This window comes from Siniperca chuatsi, linkage group LG6, assembly GCF_020085105.1.
Source record: "Siniperca chuatsi isolate FFG_IHB_CAS linkage group LG6, ASM2008510v1, whole genome shotgun sequence".
Lineage (NCBI taxonomy): Eukaryota > Metazoa > Chordata > Actinopteri > Centrarchiformes > Sinipercidae > Siniperca > Siniperca chuatsi.
Window position 1 is genome coordinate 26994175 of NC_058047.1, and position 18432 is coordinate 27012606.

General features: G+C 41.0%; 3 protein-coding genes across 12 annotated transcripts in view; 2 read left to right on the forward strand and 1 right to left on the reverse strand.

Moving 5' to 3' along the window:
* Positions 1–9781, forward strand: part of btbd8 (BTB domain containing 8) — a 28568-nt gene extending 18787 nt beyond the window's left edge. For all 10 annotated transcript variants that reach the window (XM_044200876.1, XM_044200884.1, XM_044200879.1 and 7 more), the window contains 6 exons: positions 219–280; positions 1143–1686; positions 2355–2442; positions 4360–4484; positions 4575–6512; positions 8867–9781. In XM_044200876.1, the coding sequence (XP_044056811.1) occupies positions 219–280; positions 1143–1686; positions 2355–2442; positions 4360–4484; positions 4575–6512; positions 8867–9366 (3257 nt within the window). In that variant the 3' untranslated portion in view covers positions 9367–9781. The remainder of the gene's footprint in view (positions 1–218; positions 281–1142; positions 1687–2354; positions 2443–4359; positions 4485–4574; positions 6513–8866) is intronic.
* A 321-nt stretch (positions 9782–10102) lies between these two features.
* LOC122878289 (protein SPO16 homolog) lies at positions 10103–12107 on the forward strand. Its single transcript, XM_044200886.1, has 5 exons — positions 10103–10546; positions 10789–10882; positions 11197–11368; positions 11555–11633; positions 11746–12107. Exons 1-5 carry the CDS (start codon positions 10481–10483, stop codon positions 11851–11853), a joined length of 519 nt encoding a protein of 172 aa, XP_044056821.1. The 5' UTR covers positions 10103–10480; the 3' UTR covers positions 11854–12107.
* LOC122878288 (glomulin-like) lies at positions 11875–18432 on the reverse strand. Its single transcript, XM_044200885.1, has 18 exons — positions 18252–18432; positions 17818–17943; positions 16734–16844; positions 16549–16657; positions 16053–16299; positions 15663–15753; positions 15388–15554; positions 15206–15259; positions 15084–15114; positions 14884–14973; positions 14453–14494; positions 14271–14344; positions 13708–13792; positions 13431–13540; positions 12758–12821; positions 12534–12669; positions 12325–12419; positions 11875–12243 (listed from the first exon to the last, which is right to left on the reverse strand). Exons 1-18 carry the CDS (start codon positions 18291–18293, stop codon positions 12148–12150), a joined length of 1770 nt encoding a protein of 589 aa, XP_044056820.1. The 5' UTR covers positions 18294–18432; the 3' UTR covers positions 11875–12147.

Below are 18432 nucleotides of genomic sequence, written 5' to 3' on the forward strand. Positions count from 1 at the left end.
TTTCCTAATGGTCAAAGGATAAACAGAGGGTGTGGAAAAGAGAATTTGTGAATGAAAATGGCTCCTCTAGCTCATATAATTAAGGACCTGGGCAGCGTGTTGTGGAAAAAATGGTGCAGCCCTTTTCATCTGTCTTGGATTTTAATCATTTGTTTTGCAGACAAAATACTAACTGGCTAATTGATGATGTTGTCTTCCTTTTGATCTTGTTTTGACAGATGCTATTGATAAAGGGGACAATCGAAGACTTGGTAAAAAACCTGTATTCACTAGCTCACAGGTAATATTATCATTCAACAATGCATTAACTTTTGTTCTTTTATTTTATAGTTTTATTTTTGTTTCAGAGACAAGAAACCATTGAAGTTTTATCAGAAGTCTGACTTTGACTTAGTTGATGATGTGAACTCATGAGGCTGTTTAGCTCAGAGAAATCCATGTAAGTTTGTGTAATCCCTGACAGTGATTACAGTCTGTGGCCATCAGATGTCATATGTCATAAATGCCCCACCCTCACAGCAAAGAGATAAAGTATGACATGAGCAGCAGGGCCTCTCTAAACAGATGTATAGCTAAGATAAGCCTGGCTGAGGTGATCCAGAGAGGGATTTGCCAAGATGTTAGGCATGAGTGGTTAAGAGCAGAGGAGTGGTTTGATGCAGTCAAAACAGGAACTTTGTCTTTAGGCCTTTTTTGTTCTGATTCTCTGAAGCTGTAAGATGTAATTCACTGATTTAATTGTTCCACTGACACTAAAAGGCAATTATGAGTTAGTTTGTTCAGTTGATTTGAAGTTCACAAAATGACACATAAAGTAGAACAAGAAAGAAGCGTCGTTTCTTCTTCCCATTAACATCTGCTAAAACCCCCGAAAGTAAGAAATCAACTGTCAAGACAGAAGTCAAGAAAAGACGGGATATACAGTAGAAGGATTTTGGTTGGCTGATTAGCACATACTGTAGAGATCTCAATAGACTGTAGATGTTGAGATGATGGTAGACAGCATATTTTCTAGTGGTATGCATCAGTGGCTTGTGGTAATCTTCACTCATATTATTCAGTTTCATATGACTGTTCTCTGGTTTGCTGATTAATCCAGTCTTACAGTTACATGACTAATGTGGTTATTTATTTTCCTGCAGTTAAGGGCTGTAAAATGCCCTTCACCTGCACCTGAGAGTCCTCGTGTGCACAAGACCCAGAGGGTGTCTGAAAACACAACTTCTTCCTCCCGTAGTGCTGCATCAGCCATGAAGTCTGATGGACTGGGGACAGCTAACAAACCAGTAGATGGTCACACATCCAAGGCGAAGAATGTGAAGAAACCAGGAGACCGGAGTGTAGCAGCAAAAGCAAAGACAGCATCAGTTGGCACACCAGTTGTCAATGGCACAGGAGCTGCAGGGGCCAGGCGGGATGTAGCCAGTGCCAATGGCCCCAGAAGCTCTCATGGGGCTAAAGAGCAAGAAAAGAAGCCAAACCCAGGTGCACGGCCTAAAACATCTCCCCCGAGCTGCACATCTACAAGCCAGACAGCGGTAATGAAGGCTCAGAAGAGCTCAGCAGGAAAGGCTGACAGCACTGCTGGCACCACCCAAGCTCAGCCCGGCGCTTCATCCACATCAGGCAGCGCCTCGCCAGAGAACGGTGCCAGCAGCCCTCGCAACGACACCCACTCCATCCCAGGTTTCCACTCTTTATTGACTTCTTTACATTTCATCATTGTGACTGACATCAATTACAGTGTAGGACATCTCTGCAGACAAGCTGAAGTGTCGACAAGTCAGCTCCAGGCATAATACTGTAGCTGAACTATGAAAGGGCCCGCGGATTAATTAATATGATGAATGTTGTGTTATGGCCAAGAGGGATTTCTGGAAGACAAGGTCAGTGTCATGTATGAATGTTGATTTATCAGGAAACAAAGCACATGAGGCTGTCCTTGGCAGACTGCTGGTATCAGTGTACAAACTCACAGCAGAGGTCAAAGCCCTGTACAGCTGTCACATAGGGGGTGTGACTGATCACTTTGAGCTTTCATGGTGAGTATGGTTTTAGGGAGGTGGGGTAATCCCAACTGATATTAGTGTCCATGGCTTAAGTGGGCCACAGCTGTCTGTCCTGCTGGTACAAGCGCAGCATGTGTCCCTGTACCCCACCCTGAGAGTGACTTGCTAAATATCTAATGTGAGCTCACACACTAACAGCACATTACCCTACTCTACTATGTATCACTGCTACTCTGAAGATTATTTGGTTTATTTTTAAGTGGATCATATGGATTTATGTGTAGTCTTGGTTGTTCTCAAAATCTGCCCTGACAAATGAAAATGTGGTGTGTTTGTGTGTTTTAGGTGCAAAGCCCAAACACCAGGCTAAGGCAGTGAACAAATCCCCACTGACAAAACCTCCTCAGAAATCAGATACAACAAAGACCAGCAGGTGAGCTTTACTCCTAGCATTATGGTGCTTATCAGTGTACTTTCTCATCGGTTCTTGTGTATTCAATGAAATGCTAGGTGTAACATTTAAAAGCTCTAATTGATGTCCTTGTCAACTTCCCCTTGGACATTCTCTTTGGGTGGGTTCATCTTAAGTGTCATTCTAGCCGCTCAATGCCTTAAAAGATTTAACTCAAGTGAAGTTTTGGGATATTCTCTTTAAGGGTTCAGGGAACATGTCAACAATCCAGCAAGCATTTTGGTTGTTAATATATTCCTGTACACAAGTCGCCATTAATGGAAGAGCATTATACAACTGTAAATAAACAATACTCAGAAAATAAATGACCTATTTGAGAGTTTTGCATACCAGCCAGACCTGGCATTCTGCAAGTATAGTAGTATATGTGATATGTCTGTCTTGCTAGCCCCAAGTACCAAGGCGGCAGTGGAAAAGGCTGTGTTAAAATGACAACAGAAATGACCAAATGTGTCCTATAGGAACTCATAGGATGGATAAGGGGCCTGGAACATGACTTGTGACTTGCAAAATATTGAAGATAGAGTAACCCAGAGAGATCATGAGAATCCAAATCCTGTGTGTAGCTGATACATTTCTGTTATCTGGAGAGATTGTCAAAAGTTTTTGACTTTTGTCCATAACACTATCTATACTGAAATAGCAATAAGCAAATCAGTTAAAACATTCAAACAAGAAAAAAATGAACTGAATTGACTATTTTTACTTTTTTTTAACTTAAATTTAGTCTGAACAAGTCTGCATTTCAGTGCCATGCATCCTCACTGCATTTTTAACTTGACCAGACCAAGTTGCAATATGAGCTCAATGCCAATATTTCCAACCCTATTAGGTTAAAGCATTCAGGGCCTAGGAAACAAAACAAACATACCTTAGACTGCATGTTCAGTAATGTAAATGTAGGGCAAATAAGATGGGTGTTGCAGCACAGTATCACCTGGTTGTTTTTTTAGGCCACATGTGACTGTCAGGAGGATAAAAGCAGCTGTGTGTTTTCTGACAAGCCTCTTATCTGTCCTTCAAAGATTTTAAAAATACCCGTTTTACAATCAGCATGATCCAAACTCCATCTGTCCTGGGAGCACATTAATATTTAATAGTGTCCTTTGAAAGCAACTGTGTAAGTTGCCAGATATAAGCCAATAAATAGCTTATGGCCTAACAAAACATATCTTGGTTGCATCTTTGGATTGGCTTCTTTTGTAAAGAAACAGATGGTACCGGTAACAGTTCATCTACGTAGTATCCAAATTATATTTTTCTGGATATGTGTGCTCCAGCCTGCTTAAGTTAGCTGTATAATTCACAAAAACATAAAGGTGCTCTAAGAGAGCAGCTAACCTAAATTTAGATGACGAAACTAATATAATTTGTAAATTATGTAGTTTTAAACCTGACATGTAATATTATCAAGTATCATGACAATCTAAGGTAGATTCTATAAGACTTCACCTGGTAAACTCTCTAAGATGCCAGATAATGAAAATCTATCAATCTTGGGCACATAGCAAATCTCAAACTGTAAAAATGTGCTCTCTGTTCCCTTTATTCTAAAGTGAGATTTTGTTAAAAACCAGGGAAGAACACCCTGAAGGACACAAGTAACAACTTGAAATTCTTTGCATTGATAATCAGCTCATGTCTCAGAGGCTTGACCTTGACTAAATAGGAGAAAAAACTTTGCTGCCCCCTGCTGGTGTTAAATATTAATTCATGATATACTTATATATATATATATATATATATATATCCCTCTAGCTCTTCTCCTAAATATTTTTTAATGATGATGTGAGCCAGAGGTAGTACTTGGTATTGTGGTAAAAACATTTGTGGTCACTGTGTTGTTTTATGGTTTGTTGTCTGTTTCACCAATCACAGTCCTACCAATAAGTCAAGTGTGAGAGAAAGTAGCAAAGTCAAGACTGGTGCAGTAGAGAAAGCTCCTACTGGAGTGACAGCAGCAAGGGCAGACACCAAGGGAAGAGGCACACCAGACCACCATGGTGAGATGTTCAAAGTCTGATGGATTTGAATGTCTGTCAATATACTGTAGCGATGTGTTAATGTTCAGTTCTGTTCTGTCTTTGGTTTAGTCTCCAAGCATGGCTCCTCCATGAAAAAGCCAGCTTCTCCCAGGAAAGAAGACAGCAAGGATGGGTTGAAATCCCCAGCACCAGATAAAGCGGCCACAGAAGCTCCTAAAAAGAAGACCTCAAAACCTGTTTCAGCGACTGGAGCCTCAACTAAATCTAGTGCTAAACCAGCAAAAGCCTCTCCGGCCCCCTCCAAGCAATCTTCTGTAGTAGCTGCCAAGTCTGGACCAAAGCCAAAAAATACTACTGAATTATCTATGGAGAAAGCTTCTCCAAAATCTGGAGGAACTTCCAAAACCTCCGCTACTGCTGCCTCCAAGAAATCAGGAACTAAAGGAAAAGAGGCAGTGAATGGTAAAGATTTAGACTGTAAAACTGAGCTTGCTCCAACTGAAAACACTGGTGGTGTTGCAGTGCATAAAGATAGTACAGAGGTAGCACTCTCTGACCAGCCTGCAGCACACAGTACACAGCCAACAAGCCAGGGCGGAGGGGATTCACTTAGCCTTCGATTAGAATCAAGCCCTAAGCAGAGTCTCCGGAAGTCTGAAATACGGTCAGAAAACAATAATGGTGCAGGTGATGAGACCAGTGTTACACCAGCAGCTAACAACATCCCCCATGTCAAATCTGCCAATGCAGGCATTTGCAAACAGTCTCCAAGTGGTGTCATCTCAGCTCAAATCAGCGGAGGGCAAGTTCAGGACATCAGCTCCCTAAATTCTCCGAGAGACACTGAACGCCCCATAGACACCCCCTGCAGCATGGGAAGCACTGACACTCCCTTAGAGGACTCCTGGAGCGGCATCCACCATCAGGTCAGCCCAGAGTCCGAGACTGGCAGCACACACACCACTTCCTCTGACGACATCAAGCCCCGCTCAGAGGACTACGACGCAGGAGGCTCGCAAGATGACGACTGCTCCAACGACAGAGGTGTTTCCAAGTGTGGCACCATGCGTTGTCATGACTTCTTGGGTCGCAGTAGTAGTGACACAAGCACCCCAGAGGAGTTAAAGATGTACGAAGGCGGTGCGGGGTTGAGAGTGGAGGTGCGGCTGCGCGGGCGAGAAGCAGAGACCACCAGCGAGGAGGAGGGAGTGAGACAGCGTCCTCGTTCCTGGTTGCAAAGAGATGAGGTTCCTGTAGAGGAGGAGCACTCAGAGGTCGAGACCACCGTGACTGTAAAAAGCGTCCCCGACCACCAGCTCTTCTCCTCTGAGGAGGAAGACGAAGATGAAGAGGCAACGGAAGATGAGAGGTCTGAAGTTGAGGTGATTCCGGGTCAGGCTCCGCTGCCGCCAACTGAACCCTCACCACATTTTCAGGGCATCGTCAACCTAGCTTTTGATGACGATGGTGTGGACCAGGAGAATGACCAGCCCGACTACCAGACGTCCTCTAACTTCCGTCGGTCAGTGTTACTCTCTGTCGACGAGTGTGAGGAGTTGGGCTCAGAAGAGGGTGGGGTCCAAACTCCACCTCAACAGCCTGATGACGCTGTGACTCCCTGTGATGTTTTCGAGTCTGACTCTACAGCTCCTCAGTCCAATTGTGCCCCTTCCAGCGACCAACAGAACCACCTGCCGTGCCGACCCGAAAATGCAGGTATGAAGCACAAAAAACGCGACGAGGAACGGGAAGAAAATGCCTCCATATTCCTTACAGAGATCCAGCAGCCTGTGCAGGAGGAGAGTAATCACATCCAGGTCGATGGAGTGAAGTCCAGTGGCCCTCTCCTGGACTCTGACACTAGAGACCTCCCTCCCCAGGAGCGCCCATGCCACCTGGATCTGCGGCACACTGAACAATACAACGGAGGGCTGGGCAAAAATCCCACCAATCCCTCAGAAAGCAAGAAAGCTGATTTACATCTAGACTTAAATGAGCCTCAGCTGACAGGGGACTCTCCTGTACATGCTGCACAATCTCCAGCAGGTAATGTATGATCTACGGACCCTTCCTAGACCCCAAATCCGAACCCATCTCTTATCCCTAAACTCCATAAGTGAAGGTATAGCTTATCCCTGCAAGATTCATTCTCCTCTTCTCTGATTCCTAGAGCTTACCTACATCCAACATATACCTATCCCTCTTTCAAAAAAAGGATATCATTGAGCGTACTAGTTTAGTAACTAGTCATAAATACAAGTTCAAATTCAAATTAAATCAGTGGTCATCATATTTTCAAAGCTAAAAGCTTATTTCAACCCATTGATTGTGTAGCTGTTTATAAATTTGAATTTGCAACATCAATATCCTTTTAAAGATGGAGATTGGTCTCATCATGACAAATAACCTAAACTGTACATTTTAAACAACTGAACTACCTTTAGACAGAGGCATTTAGGCTCTGGTAACTCAGTTTACCCAAAAATGGGAAAGCAGTGTACTCTTCACTAAGACTGATCATAGAATTGTATTTGTCAAAAAGAATCTGCCTTGTGACAAGGCCTGTGACATAGTTATACCAAATGCACTTTTATGTACATAAAAATAAGATTATTTGATTATTTTTGTCATTTCTTTTATGCAGTGGAACAGTTAGGCCTTTTAAGCCATAGATAATTTGACATAGTTGAAGGTGCTATATATATAATTTTAACATCAGATTTAATTCAAATTAATTGTAGTTTGTCAGTATACTTAATATTACAGTTATACCATTGTTGAGATAATTTTATGTTGTGTCACTGATAGTGATGTTGATAAAGCTTGCGTTTCTTAAAATTTAGACTGCATATCCCATAAACCCCATTGCTTCTTGTCTCAGACGATGTTGCTGCAGTATGTCTCTTCTTTCTTGCTCCATGAGTGTTTGTTTTTCTTTTGCCTTATTGTAAAGGATAAATACGTATGGCTTTTCATTCATTACACCATTGCCATTTTGAGAAACACAAACTTCTGGCTCCATCAGCTCTTCTTCTTTTGTGTCATAAAGCACAAACAATTCTGGACCTCAATGTCGATTTCGGTGTAGCGTCACTAGTCCCTGCCTGGCTTCTCAGTGACGGTCTTTTTGTTTACATTAATTATACTAACCTCTCAAAATGATGTTAAAATGCTATATGTAGCACCTTTTTTAAAAAAAATTGTTTTCAGGTAAATTACAATCAAGTAATTCTTTTCAGGAGTGACTTACCTGACATTAAGGTCAAATACAAAATGTTTCTACAAAATAGATGACCCTAAACTGCCACTGCTTCTCAGAAAAGTGTGTTATACTGGGAAACTTTTCCCTTGCATCTCCTTGCTGTTTATCTTTATTTCTATTCGAGTTTTTTGTTTGTTTTTTATTTTTGCACTGCACACATGCATGCTACTATTAAAATTATATTTTCATTCCCCTATACCATCCATCATTTATTTATTTATTTTTATTTTCATTATACATTACCTTTGTCATTCCCGGTAGACTTGTGTCTAGATACATAGGCGTCCACTTTTTAAGAAAACTGTTTTGTTGTCAATGAGCTTTTGTTCAGTAGGTTTGTGTGGTGTCAGTAGCCTCCTCTGTAAAGTATGTGATGTGTCTCTACAGCAGCTGTTATGGTTCTGCCATGTCTCTCTTTTTTCACTATCATATTCAGAAAAATCCCACTGCACCATTACTAAGGGTGGCAAACATGTAAATTATTTTTTTTTTCAATATCAAACAGTGATCAGTTACTTCATCCTTTGCCTTTTTGAAATTGTTAACACTAGAAAACAAAGAATGTCAAAAGAAACTTGGGGGGGGGGGGGGCATCTTTTGTGCTACTAAGTAAAACATTGTTGCTTGCATTTTACATTTTTGTGACAGTATTTAAGTCTGTTCATTAGGTCTGCCCGTTCAAAGACCTGCACGGAAATCTCAAAACATATCACTGTTACTTATTGACCAATGCAAAGTTCACTGGTGCTGGCAATGCATGGCTTACTTTGTTTGAATAGGTGGATAAAGAGATGCATTCAGAAAAGCATTCCTCTGTGCATTACCTTTAAGGCAACTGTCTACCCTTGACATCCATATTTGAAGTGAGTGGTAAATTTCAAACTAATGAATTTAAATTGGTATTGGTAATGTATTGCCATTTAACTGACTATAATGTGACCATCAATGACACTGCTTCCCCACTGTCCTCAGCCAACTTCACTATGGAATATCTTTTAAAGGACACAGTTGCATTAAGGGTAAACTTTCAGTAATCAGTGTTTTATTGTAGTAGGCAGTGGCTAGTCGCTGAAATGAAAAAAGAACTGTGGAGGAGTGAATCAGTTTGTCATTTTGCAGTATTGTCAATTGTTTTTAGGGGACAATGGTTGTGACAGATTGGATCAAACCTGCAAACATGACCGCCGACCATCCAAAGCCCTCTCTCCCATTTACGAGATGGATGTGGGAGAAGCTTTTGAGCACTGCTCGGACAAGGACAGGAATGTCAAACTGAAGGCAGAGGAAGAAAAGCAAAAAGGGGACGATGACAAAAGCAGTGAGTTTGCAGAGCGGGACTGGAGCCTGCTCAGGCAGCTCCTCTCAGACCACGAGTCCAATCTGGGCATCATAAACCCTGTGCCTGAGGAGCTCAACCTGGCTCAGTACCTTATCAAGCAGACACTGTCCCTTTCACGTGACTGCCTGGACTCGCAGGCCTTCCTGTCCCCAGAGAAGGAGACCTTTAAACGCTGGGCGGAGCTCATCTCACCCATGGAGGACTCGTCCACCAGCATCACAGTGACCAGCTTCTCCCCAGAAGACGCTGCATCTCCACAGGGGGAGTGGACCATCGTTGAACTGGAAACCCATCACTGACTGCACAGAGGAGAGCCTGCTGGACAGTTGACGCCTTCTCTATGAACGTTGAACGTCTTTACATCAACTTTGTCTTAATTTATTATCATTTATAATTATTCTGTCTTTCTCTTTTTGACATGTCTTTTCTTGAACTCTGGACTTTGCAGCAGCTTATTTGCATTCCCCATCATGCCCTCTGGACTTTCTTGACAAATGGGCTGTTATGCATGCTGATATTTTTGTATGTTTGACTGTTCAATTGATGTTGCTTCGAAGCTCTAGAAAAGAATAGAGTAAGAAAAAAATAATTTCTTTTTCATGGCAATCTTCTGATAATATGGTTGACTGAAGTTTCTTAAAGAAAAATAATATTAGCCTGCTGGCTTGCATTTAATGTCATACTGAAAATAAAGGTTTGTGTTTCTGGAAAAAATGGAAAGCGTTCCTCACTGTTAAGTCATAGAGGGATTATTTGTTAGGGGGACACAGACATATTGTACACTGATTTAGGTTCAGATTTATTCTTTTTCTGTCATTTAGTCAATTTTACCTCTTGGCTTTTTTTTTTTATACAGCACACAATAGACATTTTACTTGGCAGACTGTTTGACATGTCATAGCAGGAAAAGCACAGGTGTAAATAATAACGGTAACATTTGCTCACTGATTTCGCTTGCTGAGACAGGCCTGGAGCCTTCGTTAATGTTATTACTTACACCTGTGCTTATCCTGCTATGACAAGTTAAAATGTATGCCATGTAAAAAGTTTATACAGTAACAAATATAGTAGGAATATTTCATCATACAAAAATTGTAAATTAGCAGTAAAGGCACGCTTTGTGGCCACAAAAAATAACTAGTACTCGAACACAGTCACCTGTGAAAAAGGGTGTTACAGGCTTTAACCATTGGTTTTGTTTTTAGCCACAAAAACAGCCAGAAAATACAGCGGCGGCCTCTCGTGGCTTTCTGTTACCATGACAATTCTGACGCTCGTGCTGCTACAGAGGCGGCTGTCTCGTGCGAATGCACCACGAGGGTAACATTGGGCCAACGAGCCAAGAAATAATACGCTTGGGGGTCTCATTATCAGAACTGCACTATTAATATGCCTTTCAGCGAGCCGTAGGTCATGGCAACACACAAAGAAATTACTCCTCAGTGGAAAACAACGATTATAGTCAGCACATCACTCGAGGTTGGTAGGGTTTAACTCTTGAATTGTCAAACATTTTGTGTTTGGTTTCAGATGGCGGTTAAGCTAAATAAAGTAAAGAATATGCATTTTCTAGCTATCTAGCTGACGCAATACCACCCAAAACAAAACGCGACCACTAAGATAGTAACAGCAGGCAAAATATTACTCGTTCAACCTTGTCTGGCTTTTAACCGAATGTTTATTGATTACGTTAATTTAATTATCTTTATTTGTTTTACCAGAACCACGATACAAACAGGATGCTCAGCGCACGGCAGCACCGAATCAGATTTTCAGACAGTGTTGAGTCCGGAGCCTTTATTTTTCCTCTGTCAGGTAAACCTGCTGTATTTTCTGCTTTTAGATAACCCCATAACTTTAAACACCAACCCTATAGAGCCCTCTTTACAAGAAGATATTCAGTACACGTGCCTTACATTTTTGAACCCAGTATGCAGCATTAACTTTGCACAGACACAGTAGCTTACTTTGAGAAGCTGCCATTGGATCCTTAACTGAACTTGAAGTCACAGACCACAAATGTTCTTTGTAAGCCAATGTGTAATGGCACCAAAGTTAGCCTCACAGTAAACAAATAATGCCATTTTGTGTTTAGTTGAATATGAGGTTGACATTTATAACTTGCCTAGGTACTGCATTTCTGTTGGTTGACCCTCAAGACCTCTCAGAACGTTTTGAGGAATCTGGACTCATTGAGAGGATAAAGATGTTTGTACAAGTCCACCGAAACAGCTTTCTACTTCTACATGCCCCCTTTAACGGGAAAAAGGAAATGGAAATCTTGTCTGTGATTCAACGCAGGTAGATAATTGGCTGTGTTATGTCTTTACAAATTCAGTCACTTCCCCAAGTTGTAATCTGAAGGGGGTTACCCCTTGTTTTGCTTGACTGGCACTGATGTAACTAGGATTGGCATTGTGATTCTAAGATTTATATTATTTGTCCAGTCATACTTGTAACAACTGAGGAAGTATTTTTATTTTTCAGATTCTTTGGTAGCAATCTCAGGATCCTGCCTGTGCGAAACAATGCTGAGATTGTCAAAGGAATGTTGACAATTGCCAAGGTAAAGATAAAGGCAGTGCACAAAAGTTATTTGGTAATTCTGGATAATAAATTTGGCATGCTGTTGTTCCCTTGTGGTTCTTTGAAGTAAGCCAAGGCTCATTTGTCTGCAGGCCACCAGTAAGCCCCATGTAGACAGTATCCGTGACCGGATGTCTCTGGCTCGAGCTCGCATCATTGAAAGCAGCCCTGTGTGGGAGATGCTAAGAGACATTCTATAAAGCTCAACAGGTGAACCAGCATTTTTAGAAACACTTGTGTTGTTTTATTTGATGCTAACCAGTACAAGCCTTACTTGGTGAATATACATAAGCAAAGGTAAAATATGTGTTTCAATATATTACCACAGTTTGTTCTGTATTTACATTGTTGACAATAACTTTGGCATAGAAAATTTCACACTTTATTGTCAATACATGCTTTTTTGTATAGGTCAAACAGCAAATAAAATAAAACAGTTTTTAGAAAAACAACCCAGTGGTTTGAAGTGACACTTGAGCACAAACGGCTTCGGTTTAGTTTGGGATCTTCAGCTTTTCCTCTGCGATCTCTTCGATACGGACGATAAGACTCTCCATCAGGTCAAATGTCACCAAAGCACTCTGCAACACCTGAGACACATAGGAACAGTCAGCTTGCTGGTCCTACGGAGGCCAATATTAAAGTAATAATAGGAAAGAAAGTTTCTGTACCTGGTGCTGGACCTCTGGGGACATATTGGACACTTTCTCGTGTTTCACTGTTATGCTTTTGACTAATCTGGTGGATCTAGTAGCATCTCTGGCTTCTGGGGGAGGAAAATAAGAGATAGTTCACAGTATGAAAGCAGACTATTGTACTGCCATTTGTGCAAGGTTGTTTCAATGGCATTTTGTTACATAGATCAGCAGCTAATGCCTACCTTTTGCTTTTAGCTTTTGATCCTCCCTCAGTGCTGTCAGTTCAGCAGAATAATATGCTCTTGATATGCTAATACACACACGCAGCATTTCTAGGTATCTGTCTTTGATCCTGCACAGCTCTTCCCACACATGTGTCTGAAGGTAGGAGTAGAAAATCAGCTTTCTGCATTAACCAGACTGGCTGGCAGAAGATTAGTGAAAGTGTTGAATTAGACTGGCTTACAGTGTTCCTCAGTTCTTTGTCTCTGATAAGGAGATAGCGTAGAAGATTCAGACTCTCCATTATCCTGGATAAACAAAGACAAGGCATTGCTTAATGGCTCAGTTTGGATGAAGTGTCCCAGTTCTCACATTTACAGACCTTTTGTCTTTGAATCTCTGCAGGAAGGCCAAATTGCGAGAAGTTTGAGATTGGTTTGCAAAAAATATAAGGGTCTAACTTAATTAGATCTGAAGTTGATTATGTCGCATAGTTTTACATCTAAATCTACATTCATTTAGCTCCATATTTCATTAAATGCAGTCTTCATTTTAGTTGTACATATGGTTTTCCATATATCTTACATAGGCCAAAACATACCAGCGATACATATCTAGAGCTTGCATCTCTTGTATATATGTGGTTTGTGATTTGACTAAATAAAAGCTCCTATGTGTAGGATTTGAAAAACTTCTGACTTTGGTGACTGTCCACAGTTAGTGTCTCAGATAGTCAGACTGTCACTAAGGGACTTCTCCCAGACTGCATCGCCTCCAGGCTAGCAAAAATGTGTGGCACACTTTGGGAAATATTAAATATGTGTTATCTGCAGTTAATGGATTATGTCTAGTGTAGACTCAAAAGTAACAAATGAGCTGGCCTGTCTGTACGTTAAACCGTTGTTCATGTTACTTACCTGTCCATACTGTTCAGCAAATCTGTTTCAGCACCTTGTGGCAAACATAACACCAGTCCCAACAACAAAAGAAACTCCTCTCCCAGGAACCATTTATTGGCATTACCTGGCTGGAGGAGAGTTATCATAGATTAAACACCTTCAAATAAAATCACCAGATCAAATACCACCAGAGCCATCAAGACTAAGGTCAAATACAAAGGCAGGATGTTCTATATTCTTATAAAACATAGTAATGTGACGTTTGTAAGCACAAATCTGTCCTATTTTATCTCACCTCCATAGAAAATTCTATTTGATTCTTGATGTTCTTTACTATGTAACTCTCGACTCCTGCATGGTTGCTGGTTTTTAACATGCACCTGCAACAGAAAATAGGACTTCTGTTAATAAACTTCAGATCAGTATAAGATGTAGCTGCAGAATATGCTAAAAGAATACAGCAAAGAAAAATAGAATATAAGTTGAGATATAGTCAAATCTGTCAAATGGAGTTTTTGTAAACGTGCAGCACGTTAACTGTGATATATTGATGAAAAGTAGGAAAATGTATGGATTAGAGCATAATTGGGTGGAAATCAACAGCTGCTGTTTAAACTAGGAAGAATGTATTTAAAATACGAAAAATAGATAACCTATAAACATCAATATGTAGTAGATATTAAATACACTTGACAGTGGAATTCTTTTTTTATCACATGAATTTAAAGAAAATACAGTAAATCCTATGCAAAATGTGCATTGTATCCACACAATCTAGTCCACAGAGGGCATGCAGCCTAACAAGTTTATAAAAGCATGTCTGTATGTATTTGTGCTAGTGACTCATGATTCTCTCACCTGAAGAACCTGTGCTTTGCTTCAGCGTCAAATTTATTGATGAGGAGCTGGAAAACCTGTAGTCCCGACTCTCTCTGGGGAAGCAGTGATCACATAAAAAAGAAAATTCAACATATTATTGTGTTTCACAGTATCACAGATGTAGAGTACATTCCTCTCATCAAGCATGATTGTATACTCACCAAATGTTGCATTGGGCAGTCAGTAAGAACTTTCCGTAGGTTCTGTGAATTTCAATGCACCACAAGATTTGTCAAAAGTACTCATATACTTCACTCATTTGAATCAACTACATCTGTAGACCACCATGCCGGCTGGCCCACAGTGCCCTCAGAATAATTGGAGTCAAGTAGTACCAGTAGTAGTAGTAGTACCATTTGTTGCTTTACATTTTATTAAAAATATTATCATATTTTGAAAAGTTTAAGCCTAATTCTACAACCAGTCACAAGTCTCATCACTTCGAAAAGTAATTGAGATATTAAGTGATTCATTTGTACTGATGCACACCCTGCGAGACCCCTACAGATAAACTGCTCATTTAGTGATATGTGGCAGTACAATTCTTAATGCAGCTTTTAAAACTGTAAGACTGACGGCAGGCTTGTCTTACCTGTGATACACTATAGAAGCCCTTCAGTTCCAGTAGACTCACTGGAAGGCTGTTGTCCTGCACACGCTCCAAGCTTTTTGCATACAGTGCCTGAGTGAAAATACACAATTATGCCCAAGAAAAATGACCCCAGTTTTCTGCTTTCATAATTTGTCTGATCTCATCTCTTAGAGTGTTTCTGCATATTGATGTGGCCTTACCAGTCCTTTGAGCAAGTGAGATTCCTTTTTGCTGACAGAGAAACAAGATTACAGATTACACAAAGAAATGGTTCATTTTAAAACAAGAATTATATTCAGTTCATATTGTATTGACAGCGTACCTACTGAGTAGTTGATTGATGTATTCCATGTTACACTGAAGAACAAATACAGGACTGGAACAGCAGGAAAACAGTACAATGTAAAGTGTTGGTCACAGGACAGTAAACATGAGCACTGTCTCCTTTGTGTGTCAGTGAATGTGCAGCATCAGGCTGAACAGATGTATGGCTTTCCATTTCACCTGAATACTGCTGGAAAGCTGTCCATGGTGATGAGCTGGACAAACAGTAGATAAGCCAGACAAGCTCTAGACTCCTTGGACTGACTGATGTCCATCTGGGTGCTTTTCTTCAGAGAGTTGAAGAACAGGAGCTCTGGGAGAGACTCTTGGATTGCAGGTAGTGTGACCTGTAGGATTCGTGATGACATTGTTGAAGTAGTAAAATCACACTGAAACATCATCCATTGTTCGACTGCTTTCCCATTGATAGAAACGGAAGAAAAACTTGCTCTTACCATTATCTCTGTTGCAAAGAGCCACAGTGACGATTTTCTGTCTCGGTTCAGTTCAGCCTCGAGCAAAGGCTCTCTCAAGCTCCTCATGCAGCTGCAGATAATCAGAACTGAGCCTTTTACAACTGTTTTGTCGTTAGTGCTTCAACTCCAAGATGATTATTTTAACCTCATACCAAAATGAAAAGTGGTCAACTGAAATAATTAAAACTTTTCTTTACTACAGCTAGGAAACAAAAACCTCTAAAATGGGTAAAAATGAACAAAGATGGACATAAATAAACAAGAATAATAAAGTACATAGAAAAACATTGAAAAACTACAATATAAATAATAACTTAATAACCCATTACTCTGCCTTTAACCCAACCAATCATAGAGACAGAAACCTACAACTTGAGAAGCTCAGTCTTTAGCTCATCCTCAGAGGCGGTACCGTAGTTTCCATTTTTCCTCTTCACCTCCTCTATGAATGGCTTTGTAAACGCGGCCAAGGCGTTGCAGCAGCGACACAGACCGTACTCATCGGCCTGCTCCTGCTGCTGGGTGTAAGGTACAGGCAGCCGGGACAACTGCTTCTGCAGGGCCGACAGAGCCACGCCCACACAGGCTGCCTTTCTCTCATCCAGCTGAAGCAGCACTTTTCAAGACACAAGGTTGTTGTTAGGTAACATTAATGTACAGCAGGGGGAGCCAAACACCATATTTTAAACAACTGCATTTACAGTAAACCATCCATGAATACATCTAGAAGTAGTAAGGATTTTAAAGGCTTAACTCTTTTCGTACGTTATGCAAGAGTTATAGATGTCATAGAATGATTTTCTTTTCTCTCTAGGGGTTGAGGATGTGTGAGTAGGTAATAGCATCGCATCAAGAGTTGTCTTACCTGTTTGAAGATGTGGAACAAGGGCTAAGATGGTCTCAGAAATGGCACCTGGATCAATATCTTCAATTAGTTCAAGCAAGCTATGCAGGAGTTCATTTGGGCTGCAAGTCTAGACAACAGAGCAGACATTAAACCTAATGTATAGGAAGCATGTCTCATTATATAGATGAATTGTTTGTACCTACCCTGGTCAGATGTGTGATGGCAGCCTGGCAGCGATCAACACTCTTCTCTTTTCGAACTACTTCCTTTACAAGAGGTGCCATGAGAACACAACCCATAGACTTCACAATCCCCTAAGAGAAAACAATTATTATACTTCATCAAAACAACTTGCTTTCCATTTGCATGTGTTGCTACATAAGCAGTTGCATGCGACAACAACTGCAGTTTCACACTTGCTTTGCATTCAAATAGACTACCAACTGCGGTTTAAAGTGTGATCTGACTGACTGAAAGATTCTCTAGGTTATACAAGCAATTAATTTGAATTTATCAATTAGAAGTGTACCAACTGAACAGTGTCTCTATTTTTGCCTCCACAAGAGGCTCTAATGCCATACTGAAAATAAAAGTTAAAGCCACACTGAACTGTAAAAGTTTGTCACTACATCGTGGACATGACTGATTTATTGGTAGATGTTTTTTACAAGATGCATGATATTAGAATAGAAATAGATAGAAATTGTGTTGCTCTGCACTGCCTGTATCTCCCTCCATATGCAAGTTTTATTCTCTATGTCCATGTTCAAAGCCAGGGATTTCTCCTTTTGATAATCTGTCATTTGAACCCCCTTGAGATTGTTTTGGCCTCAGAAAGACGAAGGAGGAAGAAATGGCACATGCCTCTAAAAGTACGGTACACACAACTGCGTGAAGCGTGGAGAGATGGGACAACCAAGGGCACTTAGAGGAGTGTCGTTTTGAAGAGGGTTATCAGTGGAGCGAGAAATCTGACTGAATATCTGCTTGTTTCCTCCACACACCTCCAGGTCAAGAGGCCAGCAGGCACAGAGCAGTGGCTGCATGTTCATGTTTAGCATAGTTGGGTAGCAGGGAAGTGGTTGCTGCTGTTCGCTTCAGTAGCTACGTGGCTGTTGTTGTTAAGGAGGCTGCAGAGTGACTGTATGTGCTGTTAGTGCTGTATGACAGATTAACACTGTCAATCTACCGTCACCTCATATCTGTGAGGTGTGACTACTACTAGTCAGGATAGCGGATAGAGCAGATCTGTCTCTGTCAGTTGTGTTGGCGGTGCAGGAGAAGTACCTGGTTTTTTTCATCCTGGAGGAATTTCAGTAGTTGTGCACCGTCACCCTCGGTGAGACAGGCAGATCCCAAATTCTTGAACTGCTGGTAGTCCTCTGGCTTCAAATCGTCTTCTGGAGTATCTCGCTAAATACAGGACAGAGGCAGAACGCCTGTTAGTTATCACCAGATGTCAGCAGATTTTTTATTCTCAGCATAAAGCATAAGCAACAAAAATTGGCATGAGATACACTGCTGACCAAGCCACCAGTATGTCAGTTCTTGTTCTCTTTGGCAACTAATTTATCAAAGTAGGTGTATTATTTGTGTATTTGCACACTTCCAAAGTTCCCCTCACTTGAAGGTCATACCCCACGCCGTCATTATGATAGGTGATAATGAGTATGGTTGCCTCAGCTAACTTGTATTACAGTAATAGAATATTGTTGACTTACCCATCTCTGGATTATGTCATTCACCTGATCTTCATTCATCATCAGTGTCTCCTCAGCACTCACAGGCAATCCTATTATCAGTATGTCTTTATTTTTAACGCAACACAATAGACTGTGGCAGCTATAAGAACCCGTGTCAGCACCAGTATCAAAATGACCAAATGTGTAGCTCTCCTGGTGT